The following is a 27817-nucleotide window of genomic DNA, read 5'->3' as shown; positions in this document are numbered from 1 at the left end:
TGCTCTGGCATGTTTGTATTTCTGTGAACCAATCACAATCGTCTGAAGTGGTATTAAACCCAGGATGCAGCGACGGCGTCCTTGCAACTTGCTCTGGTGGAGGCAAGCCGTAACATTACAAAAGGCTAAATCCTCGCCAGAGAAAACGCCACCTAAGACGATAAAAAGACGTTTGGCAACTATGTGATGTGATTTTTTACGATTTTAATATAAATACTTGTAGCTCGGAAGTTGCTGTTATTTCATGTAGCGACAGGGACTTTGAAAACAGTCCGGGGTAAATGGTGGAAGGGGAGGAGAATTTTGACTGAAGCGGCTCATACCCACTGCCTCCCTCCTGTGATTCAGACTGATGTGGAATAGGGTTTCCCTGAAACAATCTGTCCAGTGACTCATTGTCTGTCTGCTTTGCTCGTCAAGAAGTTTACAGACACCACAGTTAATAGTATTTTTCATCTCCTATGGTTGTGCATATAAAAGCCCATAGTATTCCTGAAGCTTTCCCATCATAGTGGTGTCTGCATTATGTCTTTTTTTAAATTCTATCTGTAAGGAATGTTAATTTAAATCTGTTCTTATTGTTGCCAGTGTATGAGTATGGTTGGTCACTGGGCTGCCAGTGTTGGAAGGAGTATTCAGATCCTTTACTTTGGTAAAAGTACCACACAAATCCTCACGTTTGACTGGAAACATAATTTCTTGACATGAAAAATGGGTGATATGATCAAAATAGTTGCCTAGTAATAAACCAATTGATTAATGCTAATGATTCAAGCTGTTCTTGTAAATATTGTTGGGTAGTTTCATTCATTCACTCACAGTACAACGCACAAGTATCTCCCTCTGAGATGTAGCAGAGTAGAAGTAGAAACCGGCATGAAAAGGAAAGACAAGTACCTGAAAACTGTACCAACGTACCAAAGCCTATTTGAGGAGATGTACTTAATTACATGGCACCATTTTTTTACCCCGGCTCAAATCTGTGTTGGAATTGGCAGTTGGGTCAGTTTGTCCTCAGATCTGCTCTAACGATCAGCTGTGGAGGTCTCGGTGAATAACATTATAAGTGAAATCCTTCCAAATGGGCTCCAGCTTTTTATCCACTCCACTCTTATTGCAGTGTGCATTTTCAAAAAGACACGATTTTGTGCAGTGAAGGAATGTAACTTGCTCAAGTACTGCATTCAAGTGCAAATCTGAGGTACTTGCCCCTTACTTCAGTATTTGCCTTTTCTGTTACTTTACTGTATACCTCTGCTCCACAAGGCAAAGCACTTACTTTCTACTCCACCGCATTTATCTGTCAGCTGTAGTTGTTTGCTGCTTTGCAGAATAACAACACAAAATATAATCAAGAAACAAATTAGCATATTATCACAACAATAAGGCATTACTGGTCCTAAGGGGGGGGGGGAATTCACAAGATGCCCAGCACCATGTAAAGCAACGTGTTAAATTATGCAGAAATAAATTAAAACTTGAAACATTAAAGCAATGAATGCATCAATGATTATAATCCAGTAATATGCATTGTTTCACCACTCTGCATAATTTGCACTCTTTCTGTATATTCTGACAACTTTTACTCAACAGTGGCACAGAGTATTCCTACAGCGTGGTACTACTTCTTCTTCATGTGTGAAAGAGCTGAGAACTTCCCCCACCACTGATTAATTAACATTAAATAGGATCGAGCAGGCCTGGTGGTTTGACTGGTGTGTGCTGAGGGGTGCAGGCCCTGAGCCCTGAGGCCTGAGCCCTCCGCCCTGGCACCTCTACGATAATGATATGGTAACGGCGGCCTCAGCACCGCGGACAGCTCCGCCGTATCGCTCCGCCCCCTTCCACCGGCTGGGTGTCGCGCGCGGCGGCGGACCAATCGGCGGCGCCGCGTCAGTCCGGCTGTGGATACAACAGAGAGAGGCTCCGACAGCCTCAGAGGACGGAAGCTCAGTCCGGCTGTGGTGGTAGCGGGGCTCTGCTGGCTGAACAGCACTTGGATGGGATAAAAGCTCCCGGTGACACTGTGTGTGTTTGTGTGTGTTGTGTGTGCGCCGCGAGGACTGAGACATGCTCTTGTAGCGCGAGCGCGAACGACGTTATCGCCCGCGTTTCCCCCCCGCACACAGGTATCTGGAGCTAACTTGGAGCCGCTTGGACCTTGAGCAAGTTTTGTTTTTTGTTATATATATTTATATATATATATTTACTTGAATTGCGTGGAGCCCAGTAAAGCCCCAGGACGAGATGGAGAGCGAAAAGTACTTGCCGGAGCTTATGGCAGAGAAGGACACGCTGGATCCGTCTTTTCAGCACTCCCTGCGGCTACTGGATCAAGGTAAATGTCCGTGGTTAAATACTGGAGTAAACACTTTAACTGCGTGAAAACACTTTGAGTCGGCACCACACTGTTGAGGTTTAACGCTTGGTGATGGGCTGCAGGCTACATGACTCCACCAGCCCGCCTACTTCGAGTTATAAATAAGAGGTTTTGTGGGTCTACTTACAATTTCCTGTTTGGTCACACTGAAATAGCGAGGTCCTTTTAGCATCCTGGCTGTTTTGCCAAGTTGTTACGCAGCTAAGGCGGCACAGCCAGGCTTCTGTAGTGTACAAATGAGCAAACTGGGGCTGAGGACTGCGCCTGCTTCATTACTCAGCCCAGGGGTTTGCAAACTTTTCATTGGAATTGGACAAGCACTGACACATAAGGCCACACACGGTGAATTTCTTACCTTTGCCACCTCCGAATGAGGCTTTTGGTGCAGGTTTTGATCTGACACAAAGCTTGGGGAAATGTCCATGAAGGTAACTGATGCCAAAGTGAGTGTTCTTTAGATGGGATAACATGAATTCTTAACCAGCAGTTTGTGGATGGAGGCAGCAGTGAAACACTAAAACCCCTTGACATCCCACTTTGCAGGCTGCAGTCATCTCTATCCCATGCAGACATGTGTAAGCTGCGGTGCAAGTGGTGGAATAATCGCACACTTATTCAAATGTACATGTGTTTGCTCCTTTGAAGAAGTGGACGTGACTGAAATTGAATTTTGAACGGATGGAGCAGCAGCGCCAGCGCTCGCAGACGCTTTAATTAATCCGTTGCACAGCCTTCTGCTTTGAAGCTGTCGGAATTTTTGCAAACACTTCTTCAGACGCAGCCCCGTGGAGCTCCTCATGTGGGCAGTGCACTGTTACAGCATCCAAGTGCCTCCTTCAAGTACCACTCATGGGCTTTGTCTGGAGTCTAGCAGACTGGTGTTGGCTTTAGAGGCAACAGAGTCCTGCTTTGCCATAACTAAATCGTTTTTATTACATGTCCCTTCTAGCTCCTGCTCCCACATTGTGGCACCTCAAGGGGTCCTTAAAAGGGGCCCCAAAGGTGCCCCTGCAAAGAGAGCCATGATTTCGGTGCTGTTTATGTGCTGGAGTTTACCAAAATGACACAGTGCCTTTTCTAGATACACTCCTTCTCCTTCTGAACCAGTTTTATGAATACACAGTTACTTTAGGGCTGCAATTAATTAGCAGTCGTTTTCACTATTGATTAATCTGCTTATTTTCTCACCTACTTGACTGAAGTCTTGTCAGAAAATATCCCCGACAGCTTCCTGACGCCCAATGTGACGTCTCCAGAGGGCTTGTTCTGTCCGACCAACAGAGTTATTCCGTTTACAGGCGGGTAAAAGACAGAAAAGCAGCAAATCCCCAAGATTTTTAAACTCACACTGGGAAATATTTGGCATTCCTGCTTTAAAAATGATGCACATTGACTCAGCATAACTGAGTTATGAAAATAGTGGCTGATGAACTGACTCAGACAAACTGAGTCTCCAAGTTATCACAAATGCTCCCATCTGATCAGATTTATTCCTATTAAATTTGATGGTGAACTGAATTGCACTTTCATACGGATCAATATATATATATATATAAATATAAATAAATGTACTGTGCTGGGGTAAAGCAATGTGGCACATGTAGTGTAAAGACTGGAATTTGTAAGGGCCAGTGCTTCCAGTGTTAACCTGTAATATACACACAGTATATGATGGCCTTTTATTGTGGTGATGTGTAATTTGAAATACCTCGATACTTAAAGAATCACTGTCGTTCAGTGTATGTAGGAGCTGCGGATGTCGCGGCTTCACTTTATCAGTTGCAGATGTAAGAATTGTTTGAGAGAACAGACTTGGGTAAATGCGTCTTTGTGCGAGCTGATTCATGTACAGTAAGGTAAATTCATTCCAGTCGGAGAGGAAGATAAGGCTGCGTTGTACTCAGCACTTTTAGTTATCAGCTGCTTTCGTTACTCAGATCTGGGTTAGCCTTTTTTTCCATTCCCTTCCTGAATAAGGGGCACTGAATACTTAATGCCAGTTGAAAGACATTTGCTTGACAGAGTCTCCCTTAAAGTCCTTTATCCACACTGCATGTCGTAGGCAGGGTTCTAGCAAATATTGGCCATTACCCAGAATCACATGAGAATGATAGAATACGTAGACTGTGAGGCAGGACAAGCCAAAAAAGAAAATTATTTCAGAGTTCATGTTCCCCCCTCTGTGTTTCACATTTAAATAGTTTTAGCTAACACAAGTTCTTGATGTAAGAGTTCCAATCAAGTTAGTTTGTGATATTTCTGGTGGGGGCAAAGATTGCAGTTGGACACCATCGCATGCGGCAGAATTAATCCGTGACATTTCATGAAGTAAGCAGAACTCTGCGGTGCACAAAATTTGGCCGAAACAGTCTGCCACAACTCCAAAACTGTAAATACTGTTATCTCTCTCTTACACAACAGATGGAACACGATGCAGCTTAATAGAGCACTTCTTCTGCCATCTTGCTGATGAGTTCTGGACTTGATTATGCAATTGGCAGGGGATGCAGGGAACAGAGCTAAAGTAACTAGAGTTACTGCGTGCAAAACGCGAATATGAGATTACTCCAGGTCTGGGGAGACTTCCATTCAGGAGAAATTAGGGGAGTATTGTGTTCTAAGCTCGGGGGCAGGACGGGCTGCTTTGATAAGTTTGGGCCATTCGCAGAGCTCTTCTCCCAAAAGGACCATATCTCTCCCCCAGTGACAAGCCTCATACAGTCAGCGGCAGACACTTGGAGCTGGAGAAATATCTTAAGCCAAAATAAGAGACAAGCAGGACCAGCAGCCTACACGGAGTGAAAAATCCTCAGCAGCATACTAACGACAAGCTTCTAGGTATGGAAACACCTCGGGTGGCATGGAGTGCACCTTTTATTTACATCCAATCTAGTACTTCCCTCCAGTACATGGGTGCACAAGGGCTAGAAGCAACACTTATTTCCAATTGTTATTTATCTGTTATTTTCTTTGACTGACCTTGGAAACAGTAGTTTGGAAAAAAAATATCTTAACTCTAGGGCTACCATGCTGTTTTTTGTCAGTCTAATTACCATTCTGAAATGGGAGAAAAATGAAATATTCAATCTGACCTATTGCCTGTCCTGCTGTCCTCAGTAAACTGGGATATTGTTGTTTTTGATGAATGAATTTCAAAATGGAGAAAAAGAAAGTCACCAAAGAATCAGAGATGTAAAATGTGTGGGAAAAGGCTTTTTGCTCAGTTTGTAAAATGCCTCACAGTAACGTTAGCTTGTTGTTGAAGTTAAGTGAAGAACGTTAGTTCTACAGCATATTAGAATAAATATTGTATTTGTTTGAATTCCTCTGAACTTTGCCTCAAAATGTGACGGCCCCTGTCCACTTGCTATCTTTATTTCATTCATGATGGTTTGGAGATGTGGGTGAAAATTTCAGAGGAATCTGCAGGAATACTGACAGCAAACCCTGAATTATATTCATTTTGTTTTGTCAAACCGTTTTTTGTGATTCATTGATTTATTTCATAAAATATCCAAAGGCATTGGTGACATCTTTAAATAGTCAGAACTGGTAACGATTAGAGTTGCTCTGAAAAGAGTAATGCACACTGACTCCAAACCACAAACGTATTTAAATATGGACGTTTTGATCCCAGGCGGGTCTTTGTCACGGTCACCATATACTGTAGATGGCAATAAGCTAATCCAGCCCAGGGTCATAAACGTCTCCAAGCTATTAAAAAACTAAAGAAATACAGAATGAAAAATATAGAAATTCCAATGAGACAATTGGACAATAATGCACCCAATATATGTATGTATATATATATAATATATAAAGTACATCAACAACACCTCACAGACATCAAAAACATAGTTACATAAAAGGAACATTAAAATATATGTAGATATTGTAAACCAATCATTATCGTGCTTATTGTGATTATCACAGCTGTTGAGGCTTTTATCATTTCAATTACATTCACATTGCTCAACAATATAAATTGTGTGAATTTCCTATAGAAGTTGTGTAAACAATAACATGTTTAAAATGTGAAGTCACTCGCTGCACCAGATGGATGCTGTTTGTTCAGCGTGCGGATGCAGAACAGCGTGCAGCCCACTCTCAATGTTTCAGGACCTCTGGCCCAGTTTGGACGTCGTAACCTCAGTGCTGCACATAAGCTCCGTATCCAGTGCTTTTTAATTGGATATTCCACAGCAGGGCCCCGGCACAATGTTTGCATTACATTAAAAGCCTAAGCTACCTAACCCACAAAGAAGAACAACAAGAAACCCACAAAGACATACCTTATGAACACTGACTGAGCAGGTGTGGGAAAGTATCCTCGTCCCTATGATGCCCCATCATTAATTCATACATTTCCATCTTATCAACACAACAGAGGGGTATTTTTAGCTGTGCTTGAGTTTTGCCCCGAGTGAGAGCACTTCCTGGGTTAGAATGCCCAGAAGTGAACGAAAATAAGCTCTGGCATAGGATCAAAGGCAGAGATATCGTTTTGTTGGGAAAACAGTGCTTGATAGCGATAATGATCTGTGGATCTGCGGCTGGCCGACATGCTGAGCCTCACAGTGAGGCGGAGGCGCAGCCACAGCCCTGAACCTGTCTGAAGCCGAGAGCTGACTGGTGATTTGATGTAGTGAACTTGCAAGGGAACTGTAAGAGGGCAGACGGGGGAGCTCCAGCAACCCGCTTTGCATTCAGACAAGCACTGGAAGGCTGCTGCTGCTGAGCGGTGCTGTGGCTAAGAGGTGTTTGTAGATCTCTGTCTGCACTTTGCTACTGCTCCCACTGGAATAAATGTAGGCCAGGACTAGCACAGGTAGACCCCAGCTATGAAACATAAGAGCACCTCGTTCACAGATGCGACGGGTCACGTGGCTGCATTGATTTCAACGCTAACGTGGGATGCTTCTTCTCACTTCTTATGGCTGTAATGATGCTGTGATGTAGCTCTCCTCTCACCAAGATGCAGCGCTCGAAAAGGCTTCAATACAGTTAAAATGCCAAACTGGAATATTAACATCCGTGTTGTAAGGAATCTCGACATGTAAGGAAACAGACACAATAGTTCTTCAATAGTTCAATCAAATATATCAACAGTGCTGAGAGAAACCATGTGCAGTCATTTGTAGCTTCACTTGCATGAGCCAAATTACAACAACTGGAGAGCAGCTAGAAAGAAAAAGTGGCTGAAATACAATAAATAATTAAACACCTGTCATGTACTGTGTATACACTTAAAGCTGCGCAAATCAATAATTGTACATGAGCTATGTATCAGTGGCTGTGTGTAATATTAAAGGGGTCACCTGTAGTAACAGCCCACAGAGAATTAGCGACCAACCGGTGAATGTAGCAAGAAAACTAGAAAGGTAAAAAGACATTTCTCTCAGAGCACAACTAGAAGGAGAGTGAGTGGGTCCACGTTCACTGACGTTGTGCCCATAAATGTTAAAATCACCTAATGAACGCTAAATCAGCCTTACAGAGCTGCAGTATGTCAAATGTGTGTGTGATTTTCTTTCTCCTTTATGAGACAAAACCTCAATATGTTTTGAGTAGCATACAAAAATGTGCCAGGTAAAGTTGGTATTGAAAGCATGGTCAGATTGTTCTTCACAGCTGTACTGGTATTGAAAAAGTATTGTTAAAGAATTGGTGCCATGAGTCAGATATTACATTGGTCTATGGCCTACAGGGGATATCTGAATCATTTTAGGCCAGTTGTATTGGTGTCCACTAACGCTGTCCCTGTATGACCTTTTCTGGACCTGTTTGTGCTTTAAGTCGTGCCACAAAACAGAACTTATTTACAGAATTTGCTCCTCTCCAGCTGTGGGCGCACTGGTCTTTAAAGCGATTCCATCATCGTTCGTGCAATCCCATCACCATATTGCACTGGATGCTGTCTCCACCTGGCACTAAGCTCGCCTAGGGCTCACCCTGTTGATTTAATGTTGAAACTGTCAAATTTCCATGTTGAACATGCTGCTCTGGTATAAATCCTGCCTTCATATTTCAAATGCCACAAAGATGTGCATTTTCCTCCTCTACCTGCATGCATACATTGCTGAGGGCCTGCCTTGAGCTGTCTGCTAGGATGGCTATCCAAATGGAGACTCTCAATTAAAGCGGCCAGCCTGGGGAGCTTAAATAATGCAGAATGCGCTTGTTTAGGCAGCAGTATGCTGAAAGCTGATATTCCACGTCTCTAGTAAGGAGATCATTTAAAGGTGTGTGTTGCTAAGTCTTTGATAGGCTGGTTATACTTTGAAATATGTTGTGTTAAATGCTGACTTTCAAAAATTGACATTTTTTGATACTTTAATTCAGTATAAAAAAGATTTAGTGCTCAACTAGACCAGGCAGTTCAGACCTTTTATTACAGGATGGATATCGAGAGGAGCCAATGTCATCACGTCGTCAATATAGCCTCTGCTTTAGCCCTCTCTGCATCACTTATAGATCCATTAATAATCTTTCTTTTGGAAGATAAAGCGCTCCACAGGGCTGCCCAAGACAGGACGCAGACAGACTAGGATTACACTGGATTAGTTTGAAAAGCAGAAGAAACCCTGAAACTGTATCAATCCGTTTACTGTGCCTGAGGCTGAGAGACAAAGGGAGACTGGGATGGAGGAGAAAGAGAGGGTAGGAGTGGGTTGGCAGGGCTGTACAGAAAGTAAGAGTGTCTTTCCCCAGGGAAAGGTTATTTGTAAGGGGATTGTACCAAAGTCAGTTACAAAAGGGAAAATGCAATCTGAGTTGGGAGTGGGGGCAAAAAATGGAGGAGCAGAATAGAAGTTGAAATCGAAAGAAAAATGGCGGTTACGGGAGTGCTGTCGAAGATGTTTTAGTGATAAATAAAAAAATTCTATCTTAAAAGAAAATATAGAAATTCCCAGGCCACGCTTGACCCCTGCTTTCATACCGTATACCTCAATCTCATCTTCTACGGTAAAACGCATTTTCGGTGAGCGTGTAATGTTCACATAGGTGAAAAAGAAGTGGTGCATCTCATCCATGACTATATCACTGTCATTACTGCTGTGATGACAGACAAGTGTGATTTCCCACTTCTGCAAAGGCAGAGGACTGGTGTAAATTCATTTCTTATTCATTTTTGACACTATGGAAGCTTTCCAAACTCGTGTGCTGCTCCACACATGTACACTAACATCCTTTTGTGACGAAAGTGTTTCATTTTTGTTTCAAATTCAGTAGAGGGTGCAAAATATTTTCAGCCCAGTTTCTTCTTTTCTGCACTAAACTGCTCTTGGAGTCAATATTTGACTTTGGAGCTGGTTTTTACTTGAAGGGGTCCTTTCTGTGCCCCTGCCTTGATCTGCCAGCGACAGCCACTGCTTCCCTCTCCCTCTTCTTTATTTATGTCGTTTTGTGTGGTTGGCACCTCTATAGAGTGGATTGCACTGGATTAGCTTCTCCGCCTTCCCAACTGATCCGATCCATTTTGTGTAATCCAACTCAATTTAATTATGTTTATCGTTCCACCTCGCTGGTGCCGAAGAGCAGCAGCACACCTCTACCAAGATAAGCCCGGGGACCTTGTGCCTTTTTGCTGGCAGAGCTGTTGCTTTATAAACAGATGGTGTAAGTCACCTACACTCTCAGTAAATACTGTGTTAGGTACAATATTATGATTCAGAGCTCCCCTCAAACATCACTGTGACATGGAAAAAATAGCCAAGGTTGAAGATCATAACCTCAATTTTTGTTGTTGTTGTGGGAATTTGTACAGTTTAGCAGACTTTCCATCCCTCGCTGCCTATGATGTAGGGAGAATTAATGTGCTCACCATGTATACTGCCTCCTTTATTACTTCTGTGAATCTAATCCTTGAGATCCTTTAGATTTCAAAAGCTCACAATAAAAGCCAAAACTGTTTTTTAAGCACTCTCTAGTCAGTGGGCACAGTTCAAGGGCTCACAGCCCAACCATGTTGAAAATCTTCCATCTGAATGTGGCAATTGTGCAGCAAACAGCGTAAAATTTTGTTGCTGGTTAAATGTATTCATGCTCTTTGGGTACTGATGTCAGAATTTCTACATGCCCGAGAAATGCCTCCAATCCAATCTCAGACACTTGCACTGTTGGTTTAGTCGACTGCACCGAGCAGCAGATGTTACAGCCCAACAGGTAGTGAGGATAAAAGGAAAGAATAGACCCTGCTCTGTTTTGTGTCCTGAATGCTCCTCAGTCATCTGCACGTCTGTAAAATCTCTGGTTTATTACCCTGGGACTAATCTATTATTTTAGAGTTGTTCCCTTGACAGAAAAAGGCTGTTTTGCATTATTCTTTCTTTATATTCAGTATTTTAATTGGGGAGATGTGCTGCGATATATATACAGCACTCCTTTCCAAAGGAGTCTTGTTAAAGCTCAGCATACAAAGAACACTAAGAGAGCAGAACAACCAAATACTGTGTCATGTAGAACATGTATATTGCAAATCCCATTATAAGAACCAGAAGACATACTTCTGTCACCTTAAATAATTGTTAAGTGTTATTTTGTTGTAGTAGAAAGAAACATTATTCTTTCAGAGGCAACCATTAACACCATTAATCATCTTTGGTGTCTAACTGAATCACTGTCATCCCTTTTTGTAGTCAGTAATATTGTCATTGTGTTAAATGTATTATTATTATTATGTTTTTTTACTATTAAAAGGAAGAAAAAATGGTAAACATCAGAAATATGCCTTTTCATCTCAGCCAGCAGTAGGTCCAAGTTAGTGTTGATTGACAGCTGCTGGCAGGCTGGGCCCCGGTAGGGGAACAAGTAAACAAGTTGCGCTGCAGCCTACATGTCATAGGCAGACAGCGTGTTGTTAGCGGTATTGAAGAGTATGGACCACATCAGCATCTAATTAGACCCACGTGACATTTGCAGATACATTGACATGCTGTTTAATATGCTGCAGCTGAGTAGCTAATTAGCTATATAGCCCGCAGACTAATATTAGCAGTGAACTTTCTCCCTGTGAATGTTTGTTTAATGGCTTGTTCAAAAACCTAAGGTGCAGGACACGACGTATTCATGTTTGTAAGTTAGGTGAGGAGACTTCAGCAGGAAAGTCAAGTCAATTTTATTTGTACAGCCCAAAATCTCAAATCACAATTTGCTTCAGAGGGAATGTGAGATGTTCTTCGGAGTCTGTGGCTCTTGTGTTATATGACAGTCTGCTCTTCCTATGATGGAACTGCTTTATGCAAAATTTAACTGGCTGTATCAAAAAGGTCGCCATCTATGACAGTTACAAGAGTGGTACTCCACTGAAATAATGGAAAACCAGGGTGTGCCATCATGTACTCAAAAAATATAGAATAGAAACTTCTCCCTTTTAGTCTCATATTTTTTTGTCAAAAGAGACCATAGAGCAAGTGATTTGCAGATCAGATATGGATGCTGTAGCAGACAAAAATCATGCAATTAAATTTCTGTTGGACTTGAAGTATTAAATGTCTTGCTCACCTTTTGAAAACAGAAAAAGAAGCGCAGGCTCTGGTGGTGGTGGGCATGAATCTTTAATGAGTGAAGGCGGTGGAATATCAGTAAATGAAAGTTAAGTGCGTTTTCTGGGTTTTTGGAGCACGAAAAGTTATCTTGTAATGTACTGAGAGAGGAGGAGAGATGGATGCTCATTTACCACCAGTGCCAAGAGACCTTTCCTCGTGTCCTGCTGGGCTGCATGCTCCGCTGTGTCCCCCGTCTCTATTTTAAGAACCTGATATTAAAGCCTAATTGTGTTCTGAGTTTTTAGGGACATCTCCCTCTGTTTCTTGTGCCCTTTTTGTCCATCATATGGCCTGATGACAAAATCATTAAAAATAGAATACAACACACGTGTGTTTCGCGATTTTCAACAGACCTCCTGAACGATCTCACGGCTTCATTTCCATGAATACAGCACAGCGAGCAGATGCAGCATGTATATATATCTTTTGTCTGCCTGTGAACATGTCGCTGCTGTTGCAATTGGTTGTAAAACATTCATTAAGTGTTATAGGCTAGCCATAAACAAGGGGTCAAATGAGAGTATACGACCCTCATAACAACCACAGTTATCCACTTGCTCCTCAGTAATAAAATCACACTGATGCTGCTGTCTGTTTGACACTCCAACTAATGGCTCATATGTGCTCCTTCACAGTGCCATTTGGCAGCACTTCTTGTTAAAGTTTGACCTAGGATTTGCCCAATAAGGGGCTTGTTAAAGTTTGACCTGGAAGTGCATCTCTGTCTGTCTGCTTGTTAAATCTCTGTCTTTCTGTGGCCATCATTAGCCTGCTGAAAATGTTTGAAACTTCTATGGTGTTTATATTTTTTTGTACATCCTCCACAATTCAAAGGCATACTGTGAGGACTGCATGGCTTTCATAAAGGCAACAGATTGGATATTATACAAACCTTTATTTTAAAGCGGCAGATGTTCTGCAAGCAGAAATTATCCGGTCGGAACCACAGGGCCATCGTTTCTTTTTATTTGTATGTTGCTTGATACTGGAGGAAAAAATAAAATGGAGAAACTTAACAATGCTTGAGGAAATATGTTTATTACAAAATAATTATTCCAATTCCCAGTGTAGTTTTCCTTGTTTCTGGGCTTTCCTGGGAATAATATCAGTATTCAACAATGCCGGATGAGGCAGCTGCTTCATTTGAATCCATTAAATCCATTAATAACACTTAATTCTAGAAACATTTTTAAATGCTTGACTGGCTTGTTGTTTTGGTCACATTTGAATAATTTAAAATCCTACAAAATTAATGAATGGGAATCAATTTGGTCAAATTGCATTAAACAGTATTTGCTGTAATTTCAACTTGATTTCAAAGTGAACCATCTTTTGGACAAACACAAGGATGAAAGCAGAAGGGCTGAATGATGCTGGCGTTATTTTGTACTTTCCTTATTGTCAGTAAATCCTTTTAAAATGTCTGTGGCACTCAGCTTCTAGCTCACTGACGATGCAAATCTATAGAAACAGTATAGTTCCATCTTTAAGAAAGAAAACCTTACTATAAGAGGAGTAAGGTGCATTTGTTGGGAGCTCATTTTAGCTGCGGATTAATCCACATTTGGCGCACTTGTATTTTTTGAATTTACAGCAGCAGGATGGTGTATGTGGCACTGACTTAAAATAAATTACAGCGTGTGTCTGTCCACGGTAATTAAGAAACATGTCACCCAGCACAAAGGTATGACTCATTGATGTGCTTGTAATAGGTTTCGGACAACAATGGCGCTCTACGGCACAGAGGAGTGAGATACCTGTTTGTAGGATCAGTTCATTGATGGCTTTTGTCTTTTCCTCGAATAAATGACTCCAGATTCTGAAGATTTTAAGTACTTCATAATGGATAAAACAACATGTCAAGGTGCTGATTTTCTTGCCGTGCACAGCAGCTCTATCACTGAAATATATTTATACTAAACTAAAGCTCCAGTCGCTGCATACAATACGTAGCTATTTGTTACACAGCTCATTCATTAGTGACGGTGTCATGTGCGGGTATCATGGCTCAATTCATATGTGTCATATATAATACATCTCTGACAAAGATGACTGTAATTACAGTGAGCATGCAGTCCACACAGTCAACGCCTCCTGAGCTGGCGTGTCGATGGAAGGCTGCAAGAGGTGAATGGATAAAAATCAAGTTTATAGATCTGTGGTTTGCACATGCCCACCCCTCCATCGGAGGGCTGGGGTTTTAATTGCTGTCTGACCAGGGTTGGTTCTGTGTAAAGATGGGCCTCGTTGATACGAGAAGTAGGGGGAAGGAAAGCTTTTCTTTCTCTGTGGTTGTTGTATTGACAGCTTCTCATCCTGGAGGAGCTGATAAGAACACAGGATCCAGGGAGACACCCAGAGGAGTGGATTGAATTTCAGGGCTGGGAATCAGAGCTGCTTTTTTGGGGTCTAGTGAGCCTTAGCGCTCCTGCGTCAAATCCAGCGTCTGAGGGCACACAGAAGCAGGTTGAGCTGAAGTCACAGCTCGTGGAGAAAATGCCAGAGCAGGTGGCATTCATGAGCAATGAGCTTGTAACACAAATGAAGCAGCTGCATGCGCGAGGAGCATCGTATTCAGAATCAATGAGGGAAAGTGCATTGATTTACAAAACAAAACACAAACACAGGGGACCTTGCTGCATGCTTTATGTTAGGTCACTGTTTCAGCGCTGCTTTATTTACTGGAGCATCTGCTCAGACACATTTAGACAGAAGCAAAAGAATAATAATGTTGGCACCCCTCTTTTTGTATTTAATTGTATACTACTGTTAGCTTTTCAAATTACTGAACTTAATTAAGCGTTTGTTAATATAACAATTTTAACAGTAGGAGGAAGGAAGCACTGCAAGAAATTATTGAATCATTTGTGACTGGTAAAATATAGACTGTATAGTCATTTTGTAATTATATAACAGTGTAACTCTTAATTATTCATAAGCTATAACTGATGAGGGTGTTGAAGGCTGATCTCAATCATTTTGCATTGTTGTCGCTGACCATTTTTGCCATTGTTATATATATATATATTTTTTTGTCAGTTTTTCATCTTTGGCTTTGACCTTGTTAATGCAAAAAAATACACAGACTGCATTCTTTTCAGGGTGGAAAAGTCTCTCAAACAGCCTTTAGGACACCATAAGACACAAGACTCTTCTGTTACTAACAGAAGATTTCATTTACTGGAATAATTTTGATTAAAAATTTGTGATGTGAAGAAAATTTAATTCCACTGCAGACTTTTCAGACTGGTTCATCTGCACTCTGGTCAGGGAGGAACCTCCATGTATCAGTGCAGGATCACATTCCTGATCAATATATGATGTGTAACAAAAGCCAAATGTAGAGGCACACTGATATACGTGTCTAACCCTCTTGTAAAGTGACATCACTCCCAACACTTGACTTATCGCTACCTTTGCTCACCAACACAGTGCCTTTTAGGCAGGAGAATGTACAGCTCTCCAGGACAAATTGCACTATATGTGTCATAGATCTCACTGTCAGAAGCGCATTACCCCGACTGAGCTCCTCATGTCACCCAGTGAGAGATAATTGTGACCCCTGCTGAGAGGGAAGAGCCCAACTTACAGGAGCCACCTTCCGTTCATCACAAGGCACTCGTTTGAAGACTCCTCCTTTGGAGTTAAAGCAGTAATCCGGGGCTCATTCCTGTGATGTTTTCCTTATATGTAATGTAATTATATCCTCTCCACTTCTGAAGGCTGTACCAGCTAGCAGCGAGGGCTCTCGGCAGATTTCCCATTCAGGTTTCACACAGAAATAAAGATCTGCAATTCACTCATAAACTGTCAAAGTTGGAGCTGAATGGGTTTTCTATTTAGATTTAATCCAGTGTTTCAAATGGTTATGGTAAATGGCCAATTTGCGAACATGATCCCTTTAACTAAAATGTGTCTCTCAAAATTCTATGTGTGCAACTTGGCACACTTGCTTTATTTGGTATATTTGTCAAAAACACAATCCAAAAGGTCAGCTGGAAATGTGTTCTTTTTAGTCCAATTGTATTCATAATGCACATCACTCCCTGACAAACAGAAAATTACCGGAGTAAGAGAAGTGTGCTAAAATGTTTCAGTGTATTACCCCCCATATTACACTTAACCACCCATTTATGTGTGTGGAATTGGATTTTGTCTGCCTAGAGCTTATTCATGGATGTAGGCATGTTCTTCTAAACGGAGAAAAAAAGTTGAACGCTAAAGCATACATTTCAGCCTTGCCCAACTCGATACACATAGAAGCTTTGCTAATACAAACTTTCTTGGTCTGTTATGACCAGTAGCTGATGGTGACTAATGTTAACAAACTAATTAACTGACATTACTGAGTCACTGTTGACTGCTGATGTTATGACTCATCTCTGCTCAGGCTGCTGTTTCACTATGTTTTGGCATTTACCATTGTCCCCATCATATACAAGCTCACACTTTAAAGAAGATTACATAGGCTTGCTTTAGAAGTCTTATTTTTCCCACTGCTTCTCCACTGTAGCAGTTTTATTCAGTTCCAGTCTACCTACTGTTCTCTCCACATAACACAAATAACCCCCCTGGCAATCGGTAGTGTCTGCCTCATTATCATATTTATTTAAAGTATCGTATGACCCATTTCATTCCAACATGGGTTCCTCTCGTCATGATTGAGTAGTCCCATATTTAAGAGTAGTCTCCAGAGATGCCGCTGCGCATAATGGGAACATTACTATTAAGCATAGTCACAGGGCTGTCCTTGTCATTAAAATGAAAAGTGAAACACTTCTTCTGTTCCTAACTAAGCATTGTTTTACGTTACAATGGCTGCATTATTAACAGATAACATTCAAAAACTGCAGGCTGTAAAAGAGGAGCCCTTCATTTTTCTATGGAGGGAATGCTGGAAATCCAACTCACACGATCAATGATCTGTCATGTAAGCAATACGAGATGAAATACTGAATGTGTTTGCCCAGTGGCCAGTGATATAGTATATAGAGTCATGTTAGTGAAAGGAAAGGGCTGCGGTGCCGCCCTTTGTAACGTGACCAGTCTAATGGACCACATCTGATGAATGCTCTTGATTGCAGCAATAATTCGAGGAGAAATCTGTCCAATTTCCAGGTATACACATCAGCGCAAGCTTTTATGGCCAAATCTGTCACTAAACGTCCCGAGCTCGTTCACAATGGCCACTGTCCTGTGGCTGGTAATGGAAGATTAATAGCAGGCTACCAGTCCATCTCTGATCGGAGTTATCGAATGGTTTCCCTTGGATACCTTTCTCAGGACTTGGCCACGTCTGGGCTGTATTGATCCACCCCTTGCAAATTTATGGTTATGTTTCTTCAATTTGCACAAAGGCAAAAACATTGTTGTCTCTGCTGGCATCAGTCATTGGCTTCCTGCAGATGTGGCTGCGGCTCTAGGTCTCAACTCTATCTGTCCCTTGGCCCCAGAGGCCCGGATCCTCTCCTTTTGTGACAACGTGAATGTCATCGCTGTTATTTTATCCATCTAATTGACCGTGACCTTCTCAGTGCTTTACATTTAGAAAATGTTTATTGACAAAGGTTGCTCTCTGGTGCTTTAAATACTGTACATGCTGATATGATGATATGGCCGTCTGCATGGGGGGCAGGTCACTGGTTTGTTGTGTTGAACTATTCAGCTGAAATCAAGCACATAATGCCCAGAATGCCAAGCTCTACTTGAGTTGGGGTGAAGACTTTCCTATGGGAGTTGTCTCAGAGGATTTTGGATGTGAAAGCTGTGGTGTTTTGCTTTGAAGACTCAGCCTAACCCACCTTTAGCCTCAAATTGATTTAACCTCAACTCCGACGTTAGTTTCAGATTTAGCTCCCTCCCAACCTGGCAAGCCCCGCCCCGCCCTCCGTCCCCATGCTATCTCGTTTAGCTCCAGTGCACGGGGTTTCATTACCTCTGCCTTCGTCAAATCGCTGGGAGCTCTGGACTGATATTTCAACTGAGACATAATTAATGAGATGTGCATGTCTGGTTCTCTGTCCTCTGAGCAAAGTACCGTAAGATGTCTGCTGGGAGTAAGTGTAGGAGCTAAGAGCAGCAGGAAGGGGAGCGAAGTGGAGACTTACTGCAGCTACAGAGGTGCTGCTATGCCAGAACCACAATAACGAGCAATTTCATGTTTGTTCTGCAAGAGAAATTGGCTGCACTCTGACTCTTTCTATAGCTTAACACAGTGCATAAACAGCAGGTCTGCTTGTTTAGATCACGACTTACAAACACATCTATCCGTCCAGGTCTCTGGAATCACAGTAAACTGTGCTTTAACCAACACTGCCTAAAGCACACGGATTTCTAAGCAGAAACTACACTGCATGTACTGCTGACCTGTTTATAGATGTAGGATTCAAATAAGAGAACATTCTGCAGGCACTCATACGCAGCACAAGAAGAAAATATATATGAAAAGCTTTAATTTAGTCAGACGTAATGATCTAAAACGCCAGTCTGTGTTGACCTCACAGGGTCTTCATTAGGGAGGAAATAACATTTTATACAGACAATACACTGGAAGTAAATGTTGTTCAGTCACAAAAGGAAAGGAAAGAAACGCAAAGAAAAAAACAACTAACACTCTTCCTTTTTCTTAATTTTGACAGCGAGACATTAAGGCAAAAATATATACTATATAAAACATACTGTATTCCATCACTGCATGCAAGACGTTCAGCAAACTGTGAATTTATGGCTGTGATGGTGTTAACTCGCAGTCTATTGTCCTTATGGAGAACACGTTTTAATTAATATTTTTATTACTTCCGCCCTGATGAAGACTCCGTGAGGTCAGACATGCTTGGCAGTTTTTTTATATACCACTTCTCCATTTTCTGCATGCCTGAGTGCCTGAAGATCCTTTTCCTGTCTTTTATTTCATCCGTTCCCTGTATGTTAAACTCAGCTCATAGCTTCTGCATCTTTTTAGTAACCGGCATAACTTCTTTCATCACATGTTAAATGTTTTGCAGCCGCCGGTCGGAATGTGTAAAAGTTGAATTTTGTCCAAATTGCTCTCAGATATTCGGAGCCAGAAATGGAAGTGGTGAGAGTTGGCATTTTAGTTCCTGAATTTAAAGCCAGCTGCAGTGCTTAAAGGTGTAGAGGGAGAGCACCAACAGTCAAATACACGATTAGAAAATGATTTCTCATTTAATGTGGGCTGCCTGACACTACTGCATAGTGTTCTTAGGTGTTTTGCTCACGCAATCAAAAGAGAGTTCTGGAATGAAAGCAGGATAGAAATCCTAACAATTACCGCAAAGCTTCGTTAACACAATGAATGCAACCCCGTAGCAATGCTAAAATCACCACAAACAGGATATGCTGTTTCTGCATAACAATGTGTAATGACGACTTTGGAACTGAATAACAACACAATTGTATTTTGAAGCAGTTTTCTGGCACTTGATGAATCGAGTACAGAGACTTCTTGTTTGTTGACTCAGAGGTAACCTCAAACTAGCTTTCACTCTTGTTTTTTCCTCCTGCTATTAAGGTGAGAGAGTTAGAGGATTTAAATGTTAGGTAGGGGGTTTGATCTTCTTACAGAGTATTATAGAGAGTGTCCGCCTGAGATCTTTTTTTCCCCCATCAATTTAGAATGAACAAGTCTGAAAGACCCTCTCTACCAGCAGAACCGTTAACAACACGTAACACGTGTGTGACCTTAAGCTGCTGAGACTCTATCCCATTAACACCTGCCCACAGTTGGCATGTATGTGCTTCAAAGGCGTGTTTTGCACCCAGACTTTCACAGCTATCATTTAATGGAGAGTTTTCACTGCCAAGTCCCATGCAAACACACGTTCTATTATCAGCCATTGTCACAGTACAACAACAGTCCAGATGTGTTTGTGCAGATTGAAATAACCCATTAACCCTGTAAGGTGCAATTTAATCCTGACTGGCTTTGACTGGGTGCACTCTACACACACAGCAGTGGTCAGCAGCCTCCTATATATTTCAACTCGGAGCCGCCATGCTAATGATGTGCAGTGGGTGGTGATGCGCTGAGGCATTAAGCATTCCTCTGCCATGGTGTGAGAACAGATTCTGTCTTTCAATGACATGAAGACATGTCTTCAACGTGTAACACTGTGACCTGTCATCCCGAAGAGTATGCATACCCTTCACAGTTTTTTTTTTTTTTTTTCATTTTCACAGCCTTACTTGATCACACGTGTCAGGTCATTGGTCTGACATTGAGAACACTGTCAAAGATTACTGTCAGACAATATACCCAGAGCTAGAGTGCTTGCCTGAAACGTCTTACCTAGCAATTAGGATGCTCAATAATTGGGCAACAATCCCAGTTATTTCAGCTTTCCCTCTCCTTGAATTTTTACTCCTGTTGTTGTTTTCCTTGCTCTGGTTGCTCGAGTGAAGCGACGTGCCAGTGGGTGACAACACGCAGCAAAATATGGTTAACATGTTTCATGTGACACTTCAATTTCCTCTCTGTCAATCAGTGCAGCTGCTGTATCTCTCTTATTGCCCCGCTAGACTGACAGCTCATGATAGATCTAGTTCTCGCTTAGCGGCAGAAATATGTGATTACACAGACTAGCATGCAAATACATGCACGTATGCAAGTGAGACCTACATACGGTACACCTGCTCACACTGCGTATGCGCACACTTGCAATGCATAAGCTACAAAACAAGTCGGAAACAAACACCTTTTTTGAGACAAAACCATGTCTTGAAATAAAAAATAAATAAAAGTGCTGCATTGGTACAAAAAACCTTTAAATTCAAGCAGTGGGTGTATTTTAATCCCGAACTAAATGACTTGTTACTTTTTGCAGTGTACAAAAGAGCAGCCCCCATGATTTATGTCAACACGGCTGGTTCTAAAATAATCTGAAATTCCCTGAAAATTGATTTTGTTTACAGTAAATCCTGCACAATCTGCGCACAGAGGTGATGGCTCGTGGGCCCTGCTGCGGCCTCAGAGAGATTGTCATAAAAATGGTGCGTCCTGAAGAGACAGCCGGCGGCGTTGCTGAGTCGACAGCCCCACTGTGTCCTAGAGTAGTCCATTAGCTCTACCTGCCCCTTTTCTCCACAGGATCCCCACAGCACTAAATGAAGCCAGGCATATTTTCATCTTCCTGACAGCCTGGCTGCGGCTGGAACCATGGGAGATGGAGGTCTGTGTCAGCCTGCACATTCTGCCGCATTTCTGTTTGCAGGATTGGCCCAGATGTACAGACCACTACATCATTCATACAGGACTTGCCTTTTTTGTTGACTTTTTAGAACAAATTTCATTACAGTGAATGGAAAGGGGACACTTTGGCCACCGTACATATAAAATCTGAGTTGTCCAAGTTAGCTAGTTAACCTCCAAGTTCAAATGAGCCGTATCAGCCTGCAGCTACAGTATCTAGGCAACATCAGAGGTGCAGTGGCGTAGAAGCAGCACGCTTCCCAGGAATTGTATAACTCCAGAATAGGGCAATACGGGCGCCTGGTGAGAAAATGGAAACACCAGTTTTTCATAAAATACAAAGCAGCAGCAAAACAAGTCCATCCTCTGCTCCAGAGCTGCTGCTTTGAAGTTGTTTGTGTGACTCATGATCATTAACTCTCAATATGTATGACTTAAATCAATAATTGAGTCAAGTATTGACAAAACAATTTTAACTCATGGTCCATTTACTGGCTTTTTCCGGAAATTTTGAGGCAAATTCTTCAAAGTAAATGAATAGATTTTGTTTTGGCTACTTGTGAGGGAGCTCAACAAGCCATAAACACAACATTGACATATTATCACAGAAGCATGCTATGGCTGACATGTTAGCAAACAGTTGCTTATTTACATGTCCATCAGACACAGAACAGCAGTGGCACTCACTTTTATTCACTGTGTAACCAGCGACACGACTCCAACTAATATTTACTCTCCTTTTCGCTCTGTTTTTCTGGGAAATATCGGGCTCTTCAGCTACTGAATGCTACACTATGTTCACCGGCTCATTGCCAATTTTTGTCTGTCTCCGTTTGGAGTTAGGCAGGTAGCGTGCAATGTGCAAAAAAAAGATGAGAGTGGCGAGACTGAACCAAGCCAAAGTTGAGCGCCATAAAGCCAAAACAATGAGCTAGAACTCCCCGTAGGGTTGGTCAGTGTGAGCAATCCCTTTTTGCTTTCAATATAATCACTTAATCTGTTGTTAGTACACAAGTATTGATTAGTGCAGCTATAACCTCTCCAACTGCTTGATTTTAACTTTAATTTCATTAAATGTCCAAAAACCTTTTTCCACACTGTATGACATATTTAACAAAAATCTAATTCGAGTCATTCCAGTAAACGTGTACTGATTTGATCCACAGCTTTTAACCTTACACCCAAAGTCTGAAACCTCTCTGAATGCTGCCTTTTCAAGTTTGCTCATGTGCAGCGAGGAAGAATGTTCCAGCCTTTGGCCATCACAGCACACAGGTTGTAAAAACTCGAGGCTGGCTTTGTGCACAGTTTCTTCATAAACGACAAGGGGTTGTATCAGGTAAACAAATTAGTGGCATTTGAGGAGAAAAAATAAGTCTTTGTATTTTTATTTGCATTCTAACGAAGGTTCTTTCACTGCCATTTAAGTTTGCAGCACACATAAGTCCTGAAAAGCTTTTTTTTTTTTCAGGTAGAGCTAACCAAACCATCTGCCTCCAGAGTAGCTCTGCTTCTGAAAAATGTTTGTAGAACAAAAACTCCAATCTGTAGAATGAATCCTGCCCCATAACACCGGCTATACCTGGAGTATTTATGTGCATTTTGAAGCTGCAGATGCAAGGGGAGAAAGCTTTCAGAGGTGTGGAGGAGTTGGTGCAGCAGCTCAGTCTTAAACCATGGTGGCCTATACAAAGCTAACCACCCACTCAAGTTAGAGATACATTTAAATGTGTCTGTTTGCCAAAATGACTAAGTGAGACAGTGAAAAGAAAAGAATGTGCACAGTCAAGAGCCATACATTCACTCTTTTGTGCAGTGTGTAAACCAGCGGAGACGGCACACACCGGCGCTTTTGCTAATAATTTACCTTTTACCTTTCCAATAATGCATCTTAATCCACTCAGAAAAGTAACTTTAAAAGGGATACAGCTCACATACAATCACAGCCACTGTGGGTTCCCACACAAGCATTTAAGCTGTCAGTCAACAGGGCAAAAGCGTCGAACTGAATATAGCTTTCCCCCTCCTTCCACGGCTCCCCTGCCTCGTTCAGTTTCAGCTTTAATTTTCTCCACCATGATATTGTTTGGAGTCATGGCAAAGTTAGTGCGGCTGTGAGGACGCAGGTGCTGAGAGACCGAGTGTCATCCCCTCTGGTGTGTGGTCGATAATGAGACTGGGAGAGCGGCATGAATAACTCCATGAACTCTTTTTCATTTCCTTAATCTCTGCCCACAGGCCAGTCCAGCAACACTGAGTCATTATTTTCCATCGGTTTTCTCGCTACTTGATCACACATATCGCCTCCTATGGGGTAGGATAAAGAAGGAAAGAAAAATCCACACCACAAATGAAAAATGCTCCGTAATTCAATATATTTAATAAAGATGGTGAACAAATCTCCTTGTTAAGCTCTGTGTAAGATGATTAATTGCAGACTTCCTTGCAACTTCCAGCCTGTGAGTGACTTGTGGCTACCAGACCATAGAGGTATAAGTGGCCGCAGGACGAGCACTCCTTCCGCTTTGGGCTCTGACCAAGCACAATGAGCCTCACAAAGGCGCATATTCTTTTTATCGCTTTTTCCCCCATTTTCTTCCCCTTGATCTTGTCACCAAGCCGGCTCCCCATCGTGGTTCTCTACACTATCCCCTTTCATAAAATCCCAGGTTTGATGTGCTTCCCGGGGATCTGGTAAGTGCTTGGCAGTGCACACCGGGTGACTCAGCGAACACGGATTCAGCAGACCGACACTATCGCTCTTACAGCAAGGGCCTGAAGCGAGGCTAAGCACTCACAATTGATTTAATCACTGAAAATAGGAGCAGAATATAGGAAGGCTCTTTTCATGTCTCCCCCTGCTTTTAAAAGCTTGGCCACGCACAAAAGGTTAATCAGATATGGTGACCTACTGGAGACTGCGCTATCAAAGTAGCAAGGGTTATTTTCAAAAAAGGACTGCAGATTATTCAATCAATAGTGCCATCCACAGGGCCACTCCAACACAGCAACATACTGCTTTTGCTTTGAAATCCATGTCAAAATTTATTCAGAGATATAAAGGAGGTGAGTGATGATCAAATGGATGATGGGGTGAAGAATATAATAGGCAAGACATGAAATGGAAGCTAAGAACACCATGATGCACGACAACTGACCTCTAATATTTACTATTCTGGAAGATATTGCTAAAATCAATTGTTAGATTAGGAAACCGAAAAGTCATCAGCAACAACTTGATAATCGATTTATCATTAAATCAGATATAATCAATAAAATCCTCACTCTTGCTGCTCTCTCAGTGTTGTTTTTGGGCTGCAGCAGGTTGCTTTTTCAGTAAAAAAAAAAGCTCCAAACACCCGCTGCACTCAACAGCAAAGAAGCACAGTTAGAGACCAGCTGGTGAACACAGTGCAACATTTAGCTACTAAAGATATTTCCCCCACCAACTGGTGAAGACCAAAAACAGAGCTAAAAGAATGCATATAGGACTTACATTCGCCAGGTGACCAGAGACATGACTGCAGTTTAATGATAACGTTGCTTTCTGTCTGGATGTGTAAATAAGCAGTTGTTTGTTTACAAGCTTGTCGTATTAACTTAAAAGGTGAAGTCCCCAAGTGGCCAAAAGATCAGTTATTATTAAAGTCATTTATCACACGAAAATGCTATCACTGTTTCCAGGTTGTCATATGTGAGGATTTGCACCTTTGCTCGTTGGCTTTGTACTGCTGGTCTGAGAAAGTAACTTCACGATCCGGGAACATCGGACATTTTCACTGTTTTCTGACACCCAATGGGAGACAGTTCTCCTAAGACAAAAGTCAGTGAATGGAAGAATTTGTGAAAATGCCTAAAAAAAAGATCAATGCTTTTCCAAGAAAGACCTTCGGGAGCTGCGTGAGTTATGACTCTCATTTGTCAGAAGCAAAGGAGGATGTAGCCTGGTGTTCTTATAGAGCCTCTGAGTCTGCACAGGGAAAGGCTTGAGTGGATGCATGGGTCACAAGAACTACAGACTTTAACACAGGAGACCACTGTTCATTTCCTTTTTCTTCCCAGAGTGTCACAAAGTCATTATTTTAACTGAAACCATGAACCCTAACCAAGTCGATTTTTTTGCCTAAGCCTAACCAAACTTTAACCTTTGTCATATGAATGATTTAGGATGCATTATTAGAAACTGAAGCTGTATTGAAGTGCACACACATTTAAAGCATGCCAACTTAACAAAGACAGAATAAACAGGAATGTATGTTGTATATTATAATGTATAATACATGAATTCATTTGGTTTAACTGTCACTTTTACCAGTGTTGAGTTTAATCATGTGACATTAGTATTGTTATTAAGGTTACTTACAGTCCTGGTCTTTAAATCATTTATAATTAGGGATGATAATTAAACTGTTGACTTTCTGAAATACATACAGTGTTAATGGACACTTGCCAGCAACTTAGAGTATTTTTCATGAAAATGGTCTATTAGAATTACCCAGCTGTTGTGCGAATTATGTTTGCAATTATTTACAGCCATAATTGTTTCATCTAGAATTCTACAGCCCTTTTGCCTCAAGACACAGTTTAAGGGAATCTAAGGAATTAACAAGCTTTTTTCAACTTTATTTTATGTTTTAATATCTGGTTTCAGTAATTTTCTGAACAAATCTTGCTGTAATGCAGGTGTTTCAATTTAAGAGTAAAAAGATTACAGTTCTTGTGACTGAATTACTGTTACTGTAATTTGTTACTCTGTAATCCAGTACTGTAGAGCATTCAAACGGGAACCATGGCTTTTGGATTTCCTTGCTTCAAAGCTCGATGAAGTAGTTGAGAAAATGTCAAGGGGCTTCACTGAGGATTCAGTTTGTAGCTGCGAAACATGAGGACAGGCCCTTGACATAGACACTATGAGAGGAAATGTGAAAGTGCTTGTGTGTGTTTAGTGGGGCTGTGGGGAGGGGGGGTTAATTTGCACTGCCTTGCTCTCGCACATTCCCATTTCTCATTATTTATTTAACCAGAGTACACTCTTAAGCAGCGTGACCTTTAGCGCAGACCTGATTGTGGCTTGTGTAGCTATCAGCAGGCCCTAAAATGCTTCATTCATACTAGGAGAGGCAATGATGATCCCTGGTGTCATAACCTGTAAAACCACATGCCAAGTTATGGCCGTGGAGTCGCTCCACTCATAGCTGCACGGCAAATGACAACGAGATAGGATATATGTATGAAAACAATATGGGCCTCTTTCCCGGCAATTAGTCTTGACTGAATCGATGAGCAGCTGGATTGTCTTGTTTTTCAGCATTGCTCTTGGCTTGCATATAATATTGGTATTGGTAGACAAGTCAGTTCTGCGAAAATGATATCAGATTTGTTTAGAAAAGATCTTTACAAGGGGTCTCTTAAATCCACTGCTTGTGGTAGAAATGTACCCTCTCAGATTAAGTGGCTCAGCTGCATGTTCACCTCCATCTTTGGAGACATTTCAATGACGATACAGGCTGAGACATTGTTAAAAGGGGAGGGGTGGCGGTGTCCGTTTACCCAGGAGAGAGCTGGTGTAATCCATCAGCCTGGCTGCTGCCCGTTCAGCACAGCCAGCCCCAGCTGCCTACTGCTAACCACCCCTCCACCTCGCGCTCTGGCTTCCCTCCTACCCCTCCTCTATCAACATCTCTCTTTCTGTCATTCCCTGCCCCTCCAGACTCACTGTGTAGCAATACTGTACACTAAAAGCTTCCCTAGATTTTATAATTCATCATACCCGATCACCTGCAGCTGACCTGACCACTAACAACAGCAAATGGAGAATCTGTACAAATATTTAATGTTCTGTGAGGCTTTGTATACCACACACTGGCTTGCAGTAAGCCTACAGTAACAAGACAGCGTGAGGACATTACCAGTATGTTTTCCGAAAACAGAGATCTTGCATTTTTCTTCCTGTCAACAAATCTCATATAAAGACCAAAACTAAAAAACCATTAGACCATCTCTCAATATGTCTCAGCTTCCTGTGGCACTCAGAGCTAAGCCCATGTGTTCCTACTGAAGATGTGTTTTCTATGGTCACAAATAGTAGTTTCATTTTTAGAAAAGTCTAAAACAGCTGGGCGATGTAATTTTAACAGTTTGATTCGTGGGTTAATATACATTTTATAACACCTTGACAGTTTGAGGGAATAAAAATATGAAATATAAGATCGATATGAGATTGTCTTATGTTGGCTAAGAAGATCAATAACACCTCAAACAGCTAGCTTGTTTCCCTCTGTTTCCACCATAGGCTGTTCCGCCTACCAGTACCTCTTGTTTATTTTTTTTTTAATCTACAAAAAATACATGGAAAATCAGCAGTTTACAGTTGTACCCAGCACAGCTGCTTTCAGCACTCTTTTCATAACCACAGGGTTGCCAATTTTGAGGAGCAAAATAGTTTTCACTGTTGGACTAAGTCAGGCCAACTTTCACTAGCTCTCTGCTGAAAGGTCAATAAGCACATGTCCCAAAATGTCAAACCTCTCCTTAACTGTACATAACAGTTAAGTTTCTGTTGCACAAAAAAATGTTCTTAAAGAGAAAATACTGACACTACTGTTAGAAACTTTTCGTCCGGTTCTTATATTGGCAGCTCAAGAACTCAACGGAGGGTTTCAGTCTGGTCTCACAAGCAGT

The 27817-nt window shown here is 41.7% G+C and overlaps 1 protein-coding gene across 1 annotated transcript in view; it reads left to right on the top strand.

The window, feature by feature from the left end:
- Window positions 1-2247: 2247 nt before the first annotated feature.
- khdrbs3 (KH domain containing, RNA binding, signal transduction associated 3) overlaps window positions 2248-27817 on the top strand; it is a 91621-nt gene continuing 66051 nt past the window's right edge. Inside the window, exon 1 of the mRNA XM_070846952.1 lies at window positions 2248-2338. Within this exon, the coding sequence (XP_070703053.1) occupies window positions 2248-2338 (91 nt within the window). The remainder of the gene's footprint in view (window positions 2339-27817) is intronic.

Source organism: Pempheris klunzingeri, chromosome 16 (assembly GCF_042242105.1).
Source record: "Pempheris klunzingeri isolate RE-2024b chromosome 16, fPemKlu1.hap1, whole genome shotgun sequence".
NCBI lineage: Eukaryota > Metazoa > Chordata > Actinopteri > Acropomatiformes > Pempheridae > Pempheris > Pempheris klunzingeri.
This window is presented reverse-complemented; position numbering and strand designations above follow the sequence as displayed.